General features: G+C 38.9%; 1 protein-coding gene across 1 annotated transcript; it reads right to left on the reverse strand.

Moving 5' to 3' along the window:
* Window positions 1–163: 163 nt before the first annotated feature.
* trim54 (tripartite motif containing 54) lies at window positions 164–17,658 on the reverse strand. The gene is made up of 8 exons (XM_005949376.3): window positions 16,697–17,658; window positions 15,297–15,475; window positions 12,309–12,489; window positions 9,476–9,571; window positions 8,463–8,696; window positions 3,795–3,817; window positions 1,562–1,686; window positions 164–1,373 (listed from the first exon to the last, which is right to left on the reverse strand). Exons 1-8 carry the CDS (start codon window positions 16,886–16,888, stop codon window positions 1,306–1,308), a joined length of 1,098 nt encoding a protein of 365 aa, XP_005949438.1. The 5' UTR covers window positions 16,889–17,658; the 3' UTR covers window positions 164–1,305.
* Between the last annotated feature and the right edge of the window lie 946 nt (window positions 17,659–18,604).

The following is an 18,604-nucleotide window of genomic DNA, read 5'->3' on the forward strand; positions in this document are numbered from 1 at the left end:
AACTTTGCCACCAAACATATTCACTGACAATGAAGCAACATGAGGAAAAAATGCAGTTACATTACTAATGTCCTTCTACAAGCAGGACCACCACTCGGCAGTGATCTTAACACGTCTGGAAAATTGAAGCATTTTCTAAAATAGTTTACATTTTATTGTTGAATACGATTTAAAAACTACATGTATGGCTTCAGCAGTCAAATCCAGTCAAATCAAAGATAAGAAACATGAAAACAGTTTAATGACTTTGCCACAAAATACAGATTTAAAACACTCCCTCTGATTTTAATTCAGGACTCTCTGCATAATGTCGGTCTCTTGAAATATCCATACTTCACCAATGCGCAAGTAATTTGCAAAAATCCGACAGCAAAACAAATCTGTTTCAGCACCTGAGACTAAAGCAGGGATGGGAACAATATTGAGATCCTCATCCCAATTTCAAAGCAAATTAGTCTGTGAGTGAAAAGCATGCTGGGTTAATCCTGCTTGTCCCACGACGCTGCTGCAAAAAGGAGATTCTTAATCTCAAGAGTTTCACTTCCTGATTAAAAAAGTTAAACCAAAAAGCATCAAAAATGAGCTTCCTCTGTTTCCACAGCCACCAGTAAACACGAGCATTAGTACAACTATGGTTTAAAATTCTCGTCATGACATGTGTGAATATGGGTTTTCTTCTTTGTTTCTTTTTTATTTTATGCATATTTCTGTAAATATGGTGGAAAATGTCCAATTTTTGGCATTTTGCACCATAGGCTCACCTCTGGTAACATTTTCATGCCGGTTTGTTGACTTTTTTGAGTAACTCCTGGTAACAAACAGACAAATCAATCACGTAGCCTCCTCAGCAGAAGTACAAACACCCCCTTTCTTTATCATACAATTATTACAATATATAAACATTGTTGTAGCTTCTCTAGGGAACTTTTTTTTGTTTGTTTGTTTCAAACACATTTCCTATTTATTGTGGAAAGGTGTATAATGAACATTTGTCACATTTCCCAAATTTAGTATTAAATAAACTATTAAAATTGGTCCTTGGAGCTAAAACTCATAAATACATTCTGTCCTCTAATTGTGAAAATGTGATTATATTTCTACGACTGATGGGCAAGAACTAGAAGTGGAATAACTACTGTGAGGAATCTGACACTTTCAATACCAAAATCGCACACACTCTCCAGCCTTGGCCAGACAAAACTCCAGTTTATCGATTGCAGAGGCTGTTCGTTCAGTATCTCTGACAACGTTTAAAAATCTCCACTGAAGTCAGTCAAAAATGATCAGCTTCTTTGCTCTTCGGTCTTAAAATCTGGAGTCAAAGTCCAAATCTTCCTCAACTTCTTCAAAATCTTCTTCATCAGCCGCCACACCTGAAACACACACAAACATGTTGAAGTCATCTCATATACCAGTAAGAGTGACGTCAGACTCAACTTATTTGTGCTGAAACTTCAGTGTGGTTTTTAATGTGCTCAGGTCAATGATTTTAGTCCGTGTGAGGATTTTGTTTTGTTTTCCAACTATTTAAAATGTGTTTAAAACCACGTTAACGACATACCGCAGCAGAAGCTGATGTTTCTCAGTGTGTCGGCGAGGTCATCGATATCGATGATGAAGTGGCTCATGCTCTCATAACCGAGCTCTGGAAGCTCCAACTTCGAGGCTCTCGCCATCGCCGCCATTCTGTAAACAAACGCAGAGACTTCATGTTAAAAGCAGTACAGCTTTTAACTTCATTAAAGCTGTACTGTACCGAACATTTCAGCTGCAAAAGTTTGTTCCCCTTTAAAAAAAAAAATACAAAAACCTGAACTCATGTAAAGAGATGCATTGCATAAGACTAAACTGCTACGTCTGTAATAAAAGTGAAGCATTGTACTTTGTGTTAATTTATTTTCAAAAGCCAAACCCAATAAAACATTTAAAATGTCACCTTACTGTAAGCCTGAGTTTTAACATGGAAATTGCAGAAAGCAAGAAAGTGAAATTTTGAGTTTATTGCAGATAAAAAGTAGCTGCACATTTTTAAGAAATTGATCATAATGGTCATAAATTAAATGAATTATTCTTACTTGAAGTGTAAATTCCACACGAGTAAAACGACAACAAAACGGTAAAGAACATAAAAGGCTTCTGCATTTAGCACAAAATAAAATTTCATTTTGAAGCATTTTAAACTCAAATCAAACTCGAGCAATACATACTTCTTCATGAAAATCAGAATCAGAACACTTAACAATCCCTCAGACTTGCTGCTTGTAATAACAGAGTCTATCAGCACTGGCAAACTATAGATATTCTCACCTTTTATATCCAGGTCAATATTAAAAATAAGACATGCTCAGTCGTGTTAAACTCATTTTTCTTTAGTTGCTTCTAATCTGCAGCCAGTGTTGGATGAATAAAACCAGCGCTAAGTATTTAATCAGGCAGACTTCCATCTCAGAGACTGATGGAGATTTCAAGTAAAAGGCCAAATGTGACTCGATCTATCAGCAAAGCAAACGCACGCTGACCTCCAGGTATCCCCGCGTGGCTGCTCGCTGACTGCAGCATTGTTTGGTGTTTTGATCTCGTGGCCACAGCAGGGTCTTCTGCTCCACAAGTAATTAGTATGAAAGGGCCAAACATCTGACAGAGAGGGAACGACTGTTGGGGAAGGTTAAGACAGTACAAAATCTACATTGTATATATAAATCAATTAATTTTGTATCAATCACTATAAATAGATTTTTGAAGTGAGCTGTCTCTGTGTTCTGCTCATTTTTGCTCTTTTTATTGGTCGTTCTTGTTGTGCTTTGCAAAAGCAAACGCTTTTTCCAGGGGAGATGCCTTTGAGAAGCACGTGTACGCAAACATTTCAGCTACAAAAGTTTGTTTTCCTTTTTTAAAAAAAGGAGCATGTTCACCTCAAGCATGTGTGACAGACATGAAGCAGTGTGGAGAAGCTGTGGAGTACTTTATGCCGCCTATAACATCGTTCAGCCTGGTGGTGGTTCAGTGATGTTTTGGGGAAGAATATCCATGGAGGGATGCACAGACCTCTACAGGCTAAGCAACGGCACTTAGGTATCGGGATGAAATCCTTGGACCCATTGTCAGACCCTACATTAGTGCAGTGGCAGAAGCATACAGTTGGTTCCTGGAGGATGATGGAAGTGACACTGTGCCCCATGTTGACCTAAACCCAATAGAACACATCTGGGACATGCATCAGTCCATCCAGTGGTGCCAGGATGCACCACAGACTGTCCAGGACCTCAACGATGCCCTGGTGCAGATCTAGGAGGAGATCCTCCAGGACACCATCCGTGGTCTCAATAGGTGCATGCCTTGACGCTGCTATGGAGGTATACAGGCATGTGGGGGCTTACAAACTACCACCTTGAGTTTCTGCAATGGAATTTCGGCAACACTGACTTTTTTCACTTTGATTTTCAAGATGTCTTTGGATTCAGCCCTCTGTAGATTGATGATTTTTTACTCCTATCAAACAACGCGGCATCCTTTCATTCCTAACACATTACTCGGTCCATATCAGTGTGGATTGTTGAGCGATTTAATGTTAGAGGTCATATCAGTGAAATGATTGAACACCTTAAGGTTGGAAAGCTTTCCCAAATCTATGGAAATGTATTTGTGAGACACTTTTTACAGGACTCCATCTAGACTGAAGATGGCTGGGTTAAAAATTAAGGTTAGATCAACTTCTCAGAGTAAAAAGTAAAATATTTGACACGCAGGATGGAAAGGTCACATTCACAATCAGAGCTTCATCCACGAGCACTTACTTTTCCAGTATGGCTTCAGCGCTCTGGTATTGGAGAAAAGTAGAAAAGAGGAAAGAGACAAAGTTAATTACATTGTGCTTCAGTCATCTCTGGCAACAACATCTGTCACAAGTATTTGTCATAGACGTCACCGTGCTAAATGAAAACATGGATTTTTTAACACTGACAGCTGCCAGAATGGCCTGATGGTGTTTACTACCTGCTTCCACTTGCTCTATCTTCTTTAACACCTGTTCTGGCATAAAACAGCGACACCTGAGGCTCAGACTTTCTCTCTCCTACAAACGCACCGGCAGACGAACACATTTTCCTCCGTGGAGACGCAGTGACGCAGACATCAGCAGTAAAGATGCCGAATTTAGTAACAACCTAAAATCGGGTCAGGGACACGTGGGTCATCCAACTGTCGGCTCTCAGGTTTTATGAACTTATTTCAGGTTTTAATCAGTCCTCAAAGTGTGCCATAAAACCTTTTCTCTATAAAAGAGCCTGAATATCTGTAGTGATAATAATACTTGGAGCTTATGAAAACACATTTACGTCAGTCCATCTACATTTTACAACATCGTATTTAATCATGTGTGCTCTGTCCAAAGTGAAAGGCGTGAATATGATCTTTATTACTGACTTTTTTCAGGTGGTAAAAACTGATTCAGGCAGCTGACTGAGAAAGTTGTAGCTGGATTAATTCTGACACAATCTGCATAAATCTAGATTAGTGGAACTGATGTGTTGTAATGGTAAAATATTCACAAACAGGCAAAGTAGCCTGTTCTTTTAGTCCAGCTGAAAACACCATCGTTGAAATTTTAGGGCTTCTGTTTGGTTTGAAATACTCATTTGACCACTGCCCCTTGGCTGGGTTCTTGAAAAATGCCAACCTGTTGTGCTTTTACCCGTTCTGCCAGAATTATTCATCATGGATGGGATGTTTCTGTTGTCTATCTGGATCTAGATAAGGGACAGACCTCCCTCTCTCTGGCTATGTCCATCAGCTCTTCTGGGAGGGAAACCATAGCATTCCCAAGCAAGCTGAGACAATCTTTCCAGTGTGTTATGGGTCTGCCCCAGGGTCTTCCTCCAGGACTTGCTCAAAACACCTTATTTAGGAGGCATCGACGAGGCGTACTATCAGATTTTTAAACCACATCATCAGGTTATTTCTGATGTAACGAGTAGCATCTCCAGCCTGAGCTACTTACGCTATATTTAAGAGGTACGAACCTCCCACTGAGTTCTCACCTCTTAAAGATGAGGTCAACTGACTACATGAATACACTGAATGAACCAGGATTTCCATGATTGGATTATCTCTTCCCTGATGGCATGGCTGTATTTCAAGATGATTCCAGAATTCATTTGGCTCAGATTTTAAAAGGATGATTCGGGGTGCATGAGGCATCATTCTCACATATGGACCATTAAGAATCTTTGGCACGTGTTGGAGAAGACTTTACGCATCATCAGTACAAGATGTTGGTTAAAAATTAACACCACTGTGGACGGAAAATGAAAAACGCTGTAACCATGCCTTAATATATCGAAACAATACCTTGGTGACTGCGAGCTGTCATCAAAGCTAAAGTTGATCCAAAAAATGCTAAAGTGTGACTTTTTGGTTGGCCGGGCAGTGACACAGTGCATCAGGAAGCACATCCAATGTTAACATCTGCAAAACCCAAATATGGAGCTAGCTTAAAGTGTATATTGTTTATTGTGTACGTATACTGTTATTGAACACTGTGGGTAAAATGGCTCCTTCCATACAGAAGGTAATACTTATTTAACAGGTAAGACCCAGTCTGCAAAAAGTGCATCAATTGAAATATCCTCAGATCATGTTTTAGAACGAGGACGAACTGAGTGTTTGCATGCAATGCCAGTATAAATAAAAAAGTCACACTTTTTTATCCAAAGTGTGACTAATGTATTGCTGTAGGTCATTGTTGATGTTCTTCAGCTGTTGTTGTTAAATTTGGTCCACTTACACAAGGGCACGTCACGAAGGATGACAAGTTCAAAGATGCTTCGTGAGTAATTTTGAGATTCCTCAACATGAGTTAAACTCGTCTCCTGCGGTGACTCCATGGTGTTTATTTTCATTATCACCATCACACCGTGCTGCTGCTCCGTCAGCCCGGTTCTTATTAATTTGAGCTACAGCTGAAGTAGTAATTTTTAAGAACACCTACAGATACACAGTGATTAAAACAGCAGGAAAACAAATCAGTTAATTTAATTTATTCTTGCTGAGCATCCCCGTGCTCAGGCCGAGCTAGTTATTGTGTGTTTTCTACATAATTAAGTGTGTTTTAAAAGTCCATACATTGAATGTGCATATGGAATACATCAAAATGTATGAGCGTGTGATTGATTGGTGGATCAATGCGGTGTACTTGAGGGGCTGACCTGCTTCTCATTATCTCTACACGAGTGTGAATTAATCACGGGAGCGTCAGACATGATGTTTGCCTTTAAACTATTCAGGACCGGAGGAGACTCATGTGTCCTTGGGGGTGTTGTTGAAGCAGAGCGCCCGATGGAGAGGCGTCCCGCTGGGCTCGCTCCTCCACTTTCCCTCCTCGCCCTGCGGCTGTATACATAAAGCTCTTGATCATCAGTGAGCATGGATTATCCTGTCTAATGAGAGCTGAGCCTGGGAAAATATCGATGAGTAGAGGGAAAGCGGAGGAGCACGTGAAGAGTGCGGTGAGACTGTTAAATAAATAACAAAATAAACTGTTGATTTAAACATCCGTCTGTGGTGCTGTTGTGTCATCGGTTGCTTTAACATAATTAAAAGAGGGCCAGGTGTCATCGAGCAGCGAGTTATTTAAGGAAGCCTGGAGGCTGATGTGGAAAAATGAATTAAGCTGTCAGCTAAAAACAGGAATTAGAATTTAAATATAAAAGTAAAACGTTTATATTCAGTCTTTCTTGATGGTAAATAACACGCTGACCATCTTTCATGCATACTTTAGCACATTATGCAGACTTGATATGAGTTTTTTTTCCCATTTCCGGTAATTATGTGTTCTTGTATTTACTGTAATTATGTGAATAAATCCTAGAAACGTATTTAAAGAAAAGGCATTAAAAGGGCAGCTGAGTGGTTGGAAAACAAATGACCAGTAATTACCTGTTGGCTAAATTTAAAGGCTTTGATGATGGGCTAAAAGTAATAAAGGGTTTGCTGGTGCTAATCAATAAAATAGATGTTTGAAATAGATCTCTGAAGTAGCAGATAACATGTTGACTTAGCTATAAATATTGGATGAATCGTCAATATAAATAGATTAGGATGGAAAAGCTCAAAGTAATTAACGAACACTTCAGGTAGTTAGACACAGACATCTGAAAGTGATAAACAGCAAAGAGTAATGATAGTGGGGTTGCTGGTAATGGAACAGCTAAAAAATAATGGTTTAAAAAGAAGCTAAATGCAGTACAGGTTTGACTCTAAATGGGACAAAAAATTGCAGTAATGATTTTAGTACATTAAAATTGGAGTGTTAAAATTTATAGTAAAAATTTAGTAAATTGTAAAAATTTTCATCATGAACTAGATACCAGCATAGCGTGCAAACTGGACCAGCAGCCAACCTTCATGGAAAGTCATTCGACTCAATCCACTTTGCTATTCTCAAAAAAGTAATTAAATAAATGCAATGCATATTTACAAGCATATATGTATAGCGCGCTAGTATAATCATAGAGAAATGTATCCAAAACTGAAGCCAATGGAGACAAGTGAACTCACCACACACTAGAACAACACATTTCTAATTGTTTTGCAAATTTTCAAGGAGCATAAAGCTTTAAAACTAGTCTGACAAGCCGATAAATGACCTTTTATTTAATTTCAAAGAGACACTTTGCACACAAATCTGACCAGCACAAGCCCGTCCACTCAGTGCCCTCCTCCCTCATGTTGGTTACCACGATCGCTACAGAAGCACTCAACTTTTGCAAACCCAATATTGGTGTTTTAAGTTTTCCATTACCAAACTGTTTTAATGCACGTTATAATTGAAGTGAAGAAGTACAGCGACTTATAGAGTGGGCCTGGACCCCGGAGGTCTGTCCACACTGCTGGTCCCTTTTCCAGCAGAAATCTTTGGCCCACCTAATAATATTCAATAAAAGAAAATACAATAACGAATCAATGAATCAATCTCTTGCTGGAAGACTTAGAAGTGTAAAAATTGGAGGCAGAAATTTCTGGACTCTCGTTTGTATTTTGCACCAGGAAGTGTGACGTTACAAGGCCCTTAGAATGGATTGCATAATGAGGCTTATTGTGTGAGCTGTTCATTTCATCTGAGCCAGAGGTTTGAATCATGGTTAGGTTTACAGTCCTCCTACTGAAACGAGGAACAATAACCACGTCCTGTGGAAAGATACAGAAGCAATGGGAAAGACGAGGAGCCGTGCTGATGCCTTACTTTGATTTACAACAGAAATATTTCTTTGTAAAGATGCAGAAATTTGATTTTAGGATGTTCACCTTATGTTTCAAAGATGTACATATCTTTAAATGTGAATGTTTAGACACACACCTCACATTTGCAAAATTAGGAGGTGTACTGTGAGAAACACTGTAGAGTCATATTTGATCAAGTCTGGAAACACAAGGAATCTTTTTGTGAAACTGCAGTTTTTTCCCACCTGTATAAACAGAGGCATGTGTGGCTCCTCCATGGACTGTATGCCCGACTCCACCAGCGTGACGCCCACCTCCAGGTGATCGCTGTGCTGACGGATGAGCGACTGAACATGTTTGAGCTTTTCATCCTGTTCTTTGGTGATGAGACCCACCAGCTCCTGCTTCCGCTCCTCCAAGATGGCCACCAAACGTTCAAAGTGGCCGCTCAGGTGTTCTCTCTGCCGCTGGCCGTTTTCCTAAAGAATGATGGCGTGACAGTGTTAGTCATTTTCTAACTAACAGTGTCAGATATCTAATATTGTTCATCAGTCCCACTTAAACTTCACCATCATTGTTTCCAGTACTAATTATTAAACATGGATGAAGCCACCACGACGTCACCCAAACCAGTGTGTCTTTCCTTTAGGATGCAAAAACTAAATCACAGAAACCACAACACAGCTAGTCTGTGTGCTCTTACACCTAGCCTCAGTCACAGCAACTTTTTTGTAACTGAGAAATCAATTTCAGTTTCTTGCAGAAATTCATGTTATCACACCACATTTTGCATTAGCTAAGTTTGATCCAGGATAGACTGATTTCATCTACTGATTACTGTTTGTCTCTTTAAGGAAATAATTATCCTTAACAAAATTAAATTGTGTTTTTTAAGGCAGTACAGACTAACAATGAGGGTGATGTGGTGATGATCTCTCTTCAGTAACTGATTCAAGTTGTTTTATGTTAATTTCATTCATATAACTTTCATTGTCTTGTAACTTGTATTTTTTGCGTATTTCTAATAAATTAGTTTTTCCTCATAAATGTATAATTTCTTTCTTACATTTAACAGTTTTTCTTCTCACAAATTTATGAGTTTAATCCCAAAATGTTCAAGTTTTTATTCTCAGTATTTGACACTAACTCAGCCCTTTCATTGTGTTTTCTTCAGCGACCCTTATATACTCGTACAGCTAAAGCGGCTGGATTTAGACATGAAATTGCATCCTTTGCGCCTCATGTGTTCATGTCTAACCTCTATGGTGCGGGAGATTGCTTCCATCTGAGAGATGACTGCCTGGACGTTGTCATTACTGGCCACCAAGATCGCAATGCCGTCACTCAGCTCCGTCTGCAAACATTCAGAGCATCACTGACATCAGTTAATACGGAAACTTAAAGTTAACATGGAAAAAAAATTACAAAAACAAACCTAATGTGTTTGAAATCGTCAGCTTTGATCACATCATATCCGTCAACAACGAAATAAGCTGTCAGGAAAATGTCTGCTATTTCTTACCAGTGAATAAACAAATAAATGTCATCCAGCCCAAGTCCAAGAAGAGCTATTCAAGACATATTCAAATTTCAAGACACTAGAACAATTATAAATTATTTTATTTCCTTTCAGTTAGACTATTGCAATCATCTTTTAACACCTACCAACTAAAAATGAATCAACAAGTGTTAAATTCATCATAATGCAGAAAAAGTGAGCCCATTACCCAGATTTTAATGACCCAACATGCGTTTCAGGAGGGATTTTTAAGCTTTATCTAATGTTTGCTCTCGAGGCTCCTCAGATATGGAGCGATCTACCAGAGCAGATCTTTAAAATGAATTTTTAAATGTTTCCCTACATATTTTCTAAATATTTGACATTATATTTTAGTACATCCTACCAAAGCTGCAATGATCTTACACAGTGGTGAGGCGTTTATTGCTACTAAACTTACAAACATTGGCAATCACCTCAAAGGTCTTCACCCAAACTCTGCTTAATGTCAAGGTCACATTTTTTCATTCTCAGTGAATTTTAATTCTCACGATACAGCGAGTGACGAGAAAACATCATGTTCTTTCTGTACTTCACACTTTACAGTAACCTGTGAATTATGACGAGCCATGAGCCAGATGAGCTACTGCGTCACTGTTATTCTGGTATTCTTAACTGAGAGGCACTCTGTTGTATTCATGGTGACATTATAAGCTGATAAAATACTGTCGGAGCCCCAGTTATATTTTATAAAATAAAAATTTCAGCATTTTTTCCTGCCTCTATGATTATATGTTAAAGTAAAACACTTCAGTACCGCTATTTTTCTTAAATACAATGTTGTTGTTGTTTGTTTTTAAATGTTATTCATATTTAACAGTCTGTGTGTGATTTGTGTTTTGGAAAAATGCACTTTTGTTCAGATATGGTTGGTTTCAATCCTTTAATTCTGATCAGAGGTCCGTGATTACTTTGAGCTTTTCACTATTTTCCTTGTTTGTTTGTTTTTTCTATTTAAACTACTTCTCTTTGGACTGCAAAGACGGTTTCAACTTTTGCTTTGGGACAGACACAAACTAGAAATAAATTCCACCTTCAAGAAAATCTGACAGTCGACTGCTAAATGTCTTATCATTCTCGCAGATGCTGACTTTAACTCAAACCTCTCTCATAGTAATCGCAGGATTGCTCCGCAGGACGAGTAGTTCCTCATTAGTAACCGCCGCCACCAGCAAGCACAACAACAACATGAGTCATCAACATGCATCTGTTTAAAATATCTTATGACATCATGCATATTTTTATAGCCACTTTACAGTTAGAGTGCGATTTGATGAGCTGCTCGTGTAACAAACACTCTCGCTTCTGTGCCGGCCAAATGAGATCACCAAACTTTTTTGTTTTTCAGATTGCACAAAGATGGGGAATCAACAACTTTCAGGAGCCTCATCTAAATTTCAGATGAGTGAATCAGATGCAGAGTGAGAGATGGAGAGGCCGGCACTGAAATGTCAACAAAGCCAACTGCTCGATAACATGCCGGACGCTGCTGCTGCCATCTGCATGACAAAACTGCTGCACTTTGTCTTTGTGTGACTTTGTGTGTTGAAAAACAGAAGTTGCACTTTTAATCTGTGCACAGAGCAATGCCACTGATGTTTAGATGGACAGATGATCATGCACATGTACTGAAGCCTTGATTTTAGTGGTTATATGTATCCTGTTCGTGTGCTCTGGGTATTCGATCAGTCAGCTCTTGGTCTCGTTTTAGCTGCATCATAAACACAAAGTCATGTATAATGTAAGGTCTTAAGTTTGATCAGAATAATCAAAATTGAGGTTAAAAAATGTCTTAAATTTTCACATCCTAACAGTTGCTGTGTTTCTCTTTTTAGTCATGAATTGGTTTCCACAGTGGGAGCTGGTGTGCATTTTGCCGAGGAGGAAGAGGAAAAATGTAAAAATAGAAATAAGATAAAAAATGCTGGAAGATAAAGGTCATCGTAAGAACACACCTACCTGTATTTTTCATGGTAGAAACTATTTTACCAACTCTGTGGTGATTTGACCTTTAAACAAGCTCAAGCTCTCGGAGCAGGGCTCTCTGCAAATAAGCTGAAAATAAACTTAAATGAAAGTAAAAGAAGTTGATGTGAGGGTGGAAATGTGAATTGACTGAGCTCATTTAAAGTATGAGATGGAAATAAGGGGTGAGAATCACAAATGAACCCTGGGAAAACAAAGATGGGGCATTTATATCAGCAAGCAGTGTTTTATTTTGAAAGCTGACTGGATTATCTGTGATCTTCACATGTTTAACTTCATATTTAGATGTGCTATGAGCGAGTTTAAAGTGGATCTATTCAAACTGTTTAAACAGTATTTTTCCTACTCTTTGCGCTATAATGTCATTTTCCATGATATTTATAATATACGAGCATCATCCACCTGTTGTTTAAACCTTCTGATTGCAAGGGTCGGCTAGTTAGAATAAAGACTGGTTAAAAGGAGAGGTAGGAGAGTGAAAACAACTTGGTTTAGTCAGGCGTGAAGTGGCGCGAAGTAGAAACTGTAAGCTGTAACCGTCCTTCACCTTCTGTCTCATGTAGACGGTGCCGAGCGGAGCCACGTCACAGTCTCTGTGCTGTCCGAACACTTTGCACATGGAGCAGGTCGGCGTCTGGCAGGACAAACAGTAGATGTTGATCTTCTCGTCTTCATGTTCTTCACACATGAGCTGCTGCTGCTGCTGCTCTGGCTTCATGCTAACAAGTCTGCAAGATACAAAAAAAATATCACGTTTAATGTAAGAATTGCTCCAGGGAAATTTGGATGTGGACATAAAAGCCTGGTAGGTTTATATAACAGGTTTCTGTCAATATCACACCCATTTGTAGTAAGTTTTAATATTTACCTTAACATATTAGCAGTGAAAAAAGTATATTTTAAGTCAATCTTTAACTTAAAGCAGCCTGTAATTAAAATGTCTTAAACTCCATTACAGTAAATCTAAATAAGGTTGTAAGAAATTAAATTTAACATCCCACCCCTGCAGATAGCCTGCAGCAGCCTACAGCTACAAAGGCAGTTGCACAGTAAATCACATAGAAAGTTCAGATGAAAACCAGTGTTTCACTTACAAAATAATCCAAAAGTAGCTCTTTTTATAAGCTGTTAGCCATCATTTTAATACCCTTAAAATGTGACTAAAAGGAAACTTGGCTCATTTTTAATCTCATTCCCATGCATAGCATGCACAAGACTTGGCATCATTGTCTGTATTGTTGAAGCAGCTTAGTTTACTTCTGTTATCACTGACGTACTTTGACGTCAGTGGATGATGGAAGAACTGCATAAAGATTTTGCCAGAGGTGGCAGCTGTCCCTTTGCCACCTGCAAATCAGGAATGTCACTGCTCACTTACAGCTCAGCTGGTTTCCTTTATTATAGCTTTAATATATACAAGAATAGTGTATGCATTTAAAGGTCATTATCATTGCTGTCTCCTTTATTTTTGCGCGTGTGATTTGACATCATTCTCCTCCCAGATTGATCACTGCCAGACATTTCACTTAAAAAAAGAAGCTGACTCGGACATGGATAACTCTGGTGCCACGTAGCTTCCGAGAAACAACAGCTAAATTTAATGAAACAAACTGTCCTTTGTACTCTGACGCAGGCATCTCTGACAGAAACGATGATTAAGTTATGATAATATTTTTCGCATGTGAAAAAATGATGAGAAAACCACAAGTTACAAAAGATTTGTGAACATCCGTTTGAACAATCACATCTATTTTAACCCACACGGATAAAGAGGGGACTCCTGTCCTACTGTCGCTCTTCTTTTTTATCACTGACTCACTCAGCTTCTATTCTGAGAGGCATATTTACACTGAGGACGATCTGTTGTGGTAAGTGTGGAGAGCAGATGTACTGAAGAGCCTTCTGCTTGAAACGCTTTACTTTTTATACGAAGTGGATGCATGTGGAAACAACTGTCATTTCTACAGTGCTCGGGTATTGGTTATACTCAGGTGGAACAGTTACTGTATCAGGTTCCACATGAGTCAAGCTGGGGAAATATTTGATAACTGATTCTGGTTGATACACTTATTAAAAACGACTCTACTTTTAGACCTTGTTCAGAATTTGTGTTTCTTCAGCCAAAATCTAAATATTAAACATCTTTCTATTTACCTATTATTAAAAATTGAATGTGTTACCTGCAACAATCTGTAATAATCTGTAACTACAGCGAAAGCATCAGACGTTTCTCGTTACTCTTCATATCTCCAACATGTTTCCTTGTGCACACAACACATCATTCTCCTGTGATCATCAACCTGTGCATCAAAATGTATTAATATAGCAATAAAGAAAATACAATAAAATATAAAACCAACACGTGTCTCAAGACTGGCTAACATATTTTAGTCTGTACTTCAAAACTGAGTGACTTGTGCTTGATTTTGTCTTTAAATGTGTCTCTGGAAATAAAGGAGACAAATAACCCAAAAATGAACGCTACAATGTTGTTGTTTATTTGATTATGATTATGTTGATTATGTAAGCACGCACGGCTTTGTTGTTACTGCTAAATATACTTTATATCAGCCACAATGAACAAGAACACAACATACAGTATATGCATACATCACTTCTGCTCTGCTGACAAACATGCAAACCCACAAACCTGCTGTAATAAAATACGATGCTGCACTCTGCAGGCAGTCACTCATTACTACAGCTAAGTGCACACTCAATACACATGTTAGTGTTTTTAAATGATGAACGAAGAATTTCAAGATTTACAATCAGCATAATGTTTAATTTAATGATTCTTCTGATTACTTAGATTTGTATTAATCTCATTACATAATTATAATGTAATATAAAATAAATTAGTTGGATGAACTTGCCCTGATTAACTTTTGTGAGTTACCCGGATTGGACGTGGCAGTTAGTAGTGAATCAGGATTGGTTTAATGAGATAAATGTTTCTGAGGAAGGTGAGTCCCATAGTAACAACAAGAAATAAAAACAGGTTGTCTTGGGTGTCCGATGGTACAATTACTTGATTTTGGTTTAATACAACTAACAAATATTATTGGGAAAGTGCATTCAAAGACTGAACAAGCTGTTTCAGATTCTCTCCCTTCAAAACAACCCTCTCCTGATTGGCCGGCTTTTGCAAATAGAAGGTTGACTAGTAGGTGGGTGGGGCTTCTGTAATTCCAGCCACTGAGTCTGGGCCTGAGATGAGCGCATTATTAGTACCCTCTCATTGACGTCATACAGAAGCAAGAGTAGAAAAAACTGTCTCAAACTGAGTATTTTATCTCCACCACACCATTGTATCTGGTATTTGCAAAACAAAAGAACAATTCTGCTTAGACTTTATTAAGAGGCACAGCTTCACCAGAGCAATCCTGTGGCTGTATTGAGGCATCAATACAATGCTAGTGTGCCCCTGAAGACCCTCAAATATGTACATGTGATGACTTAAAAAGTTCACTAAAAGCAACATTTGCCTGGGTTACTACCCCTTCTTTCAACCCTCCCTCGCTGGGTCATTCACCTGGAGGACTCCTGCTGTCTATAGATGTCGATAATGTTCTCCACCAGCAGGTTCCTCTGGAGGCCATAGACTCCATGGCGGTCCAGCACCACCTCATGGCGGCACGACGGACAGCGAAAGCGACCGCCACTGGCCGTCACACTGGAGGAACCGCGGGAATGCCACAGAGGATTAGCTGACTGGATTTAAGAGGGGAAAAGAAACAAACTGCTTCAGACTGCTTTCTGGTGCATTTCTGTTTGGTTGCACATATGAACCCAGTATCAGTGTAGAGAGAGGAAGACTCTGCTTTGGCTTATATTAAACTTATATTAAACATTTATAGCCAGATGGCAATAAATGTGACCCACATCTGCAGTTTTCCACAGGCCACATTTGGCCTTGACAGTGCTGACTCAGGGTGAGTCAGCACTGTCAGTCAAGGCCTCAGCTCAGCCACAGATCCACTTTCCATGAGCCAGATGTTAGGTGTGTCGTGACATCTGGCCATTTAACTGCAATGTTTGTGCCCCTAAATTACATTAAAATATGATCAAATCAAAATCAAATCAAAATGTATTTATATAGCACATATTAAAACAACAGTGTTGACCATAGTGCTTCACAGTCAGTAAAAACATGAGACAATTAAAACAAACAATAATACAGGACAACAAACAATAGGTAACAACACAATAAGCTAGAACAGCCAACTAGTTAGAATCAAAGGCTAAAGTAAAAAGATAAGTTTTAAGACGTGATTTAAAAGACTGGATAGACTCGGCAGTACGAATATGAACAGGGAGGTTATTCCAGAGTCTGGGTGCCACGGTTGCAAAGGCCCGGTCACCTCTCGACTTCATTCGAGACCTAGGTTGTGCTAGGAGCCTGTGATTGGACGATCTAAGTGCTCTGATGGGATTGTATAAGTGGAGTAGTTCAGAGAGATGGCTGGGCGTTAAATTATTCAGAATTTTAAAAGTGAATAAAAAAAGAATTTTAAAATCTATACGATATTTAACAGGGAGCTAATGTAGTTTGGCTAAAATTGGGGTTATGTGTTCATAGATTCTCGTACCTGATGTAAAGAAACAGCTAAAAGAAAGAAATATTTTTACATTAGAAAAAGCCTCTGAGTTTAGGTTGCTGTTGGTGTTGATTAATGACTAAATCTGATTTCTAAATTTCAAAAGCGTATTTAATATACAGATACTATCTGCTAACATGGAAGTGGACTAGAACAGAATAAATAGTGTCTGTTTGGGTTTTGACTATCACATTGTAGCGTGAATCTAAGCTCACTGCAGACTCTGAGATGTGTAGATAAAGGGGAACGCCATCTAAAACCTTTAAAACTAACAGTGTAATCGCTGAATACTGAAGAACCCAGAAGGTCGTCTCCTGTTTTCTTTTAGTCTCACCTGGAAGATGTCATTGGCACACTTGCGGCAGAGGTTGTGCTGACAGGGCAGGATGACCACAGGTTTGGAGAACATCTCCAGGCAGACGGGGCAGATCAGCTGCTTTTCCAGATTCTCCATGGTTGCTCCGCTTCCAGCACCGGGCCCAGAGCTGCCTGCTGTCGGGTGCTTAAAGCTGAGAGCAAAGCTCATCACCTCCAGTGGTGAGGAAGATGTCAAAGACGTCAGGAAGCTCCGCCCTTCTACTCTCAAATGGCTGTAAAGTTGGTTGCTTTTAGTATTTTCCACTTAGCTGTTGCGCCATTTCTAACCCCAGTTGTCCAACACTTTATGCCACAGCCAGCTTGCCTGAAGCCCATGTAAAGACCCTCCCACACACCTCAGGCCCACAGCAGCCAGCCTGTCCCTCTGTTGGTATTTTTAGCTCCTCAGTTTGTTCTGGCTTGGGTTACTGTCTAAACTGCGTTCCTGAAAGTCTGGGAGTGGCAGGGGATCACAGCAGGGTTCAGTATCTGGGTTCAAATTATTCTATTTTTATGAAGTCTGTTACTTCAGAGGGGATCCTGGTGACATAATGCAACCTGTGACAGCAAAGTTTCAGGTGATTAGCATGCTGGCATAAACAGCTTGAAGCATTACTCAACTTAGATGTCTGTTTGTTCCTGCAGAACACGCTGAGTATGCAACATCTCTGTTCATCCAACTTTCTGAGTAATCTCACCAGAAGATTAGTCAGAAAGTCGGAGTATTTGTTGTGCTGTATTTTTCCAACAAGCCTCCTTCTTATTTGGAGCAAAGCAAAGTGTGAAAATATCATGTAATCAAAGATATTTAATATCGAAACCACTAAAAACAAACAAGCAAAGCTTTGCTAAATAATGAGCTGGGTACAAGTCAACACATTAAAGCATTTTTTCCCCCCACGGCTGATTTATGTTTCTTGACGACATTCAATTCAGTAAGAACTTTTTTTTTTTTTTTTTTTTAATGTACCAAAATGGTTCAAATTTTAAAAGAAATTCTAATAAAGTTAAAAATTTAGTTTGGTTCTTAACTTAATGTTAATTTTCCACTCTACTAAATATATAAATGTGAGGTGTGCAACTGAGTCTTCAAGCAGGAAGGCAGAAGAAGAAAAAAACAAAGTCCGTCAGTAACCAGATCCTAATAATAAGCTGAACAGAATCACTGGCCAAGCGTCTCTCCAAACAAACAACGGCTCACAGGACATTTAAACTCTATAAATACAGAAATATCAGTCAGAGACTAGATAACTGACTCAAGAACGCCATCTACTGTTTACCCTCAGCACCCTCAGCCTCAGGAGAAAGCATTTATTGAATATCTGTGTCAAATGTGCAAGAAAACCTCAGATTATATCACATTTATACAGGAGCTTGGACATCAAAGCAGGGACGTGACTACAACTGAGGAATTTCTTTTTGGTGCTTAAACTTAACAGACTATGACTGATTACTACTACAACTACATCATGTTATGGACCACTCAAGTAATTTTAACTAATGTGAGGGCAAAATGTGATCAGAAAAATCAAGTAATGTGTTGTGAATATTAATATTAAACACTAAAGACGTGAAGTTTATTAATGCAGTCATGTTAAAGAGCAGAGGTAAGATGACTACTGGCCTAAAATTAAGAATAGTAAAGTCTATAAATGTATGAAGCAGTCTGAATCTGTATTTATTTCATGTATACTATCTGCACATTGAGGTGGGACATTGTGTATGTTCTTTTTGTCACTGTCTGACACTGTAACTATGAATTAACTGTTTTACAATCACTTTTATGCTTTCATGCTCTGACCTGGTAAACTATCATTGATTACTCATGCAGAATCTAAGCCTGATCTCGTTCACAATGTGACCCAGAGGCCCCTTTGTGGCCTTC

Source organism: Haplochromis burtoni, unplaced genomic scaffold (assembly GCF_018398535.1).
Source record: "Haplochromis burtoni strain Fernald_Lab_line unplaced genomic scaffold, NCSU_Asbu1 Contig_658, whole genome shotgun sequence".
Lineage (NCBI taxonomy): Eukaryota > Metazoa > Chordata > Actinopteri > Cichliformes > Cichlidae > Haplochromis > Haplochromis burtoni.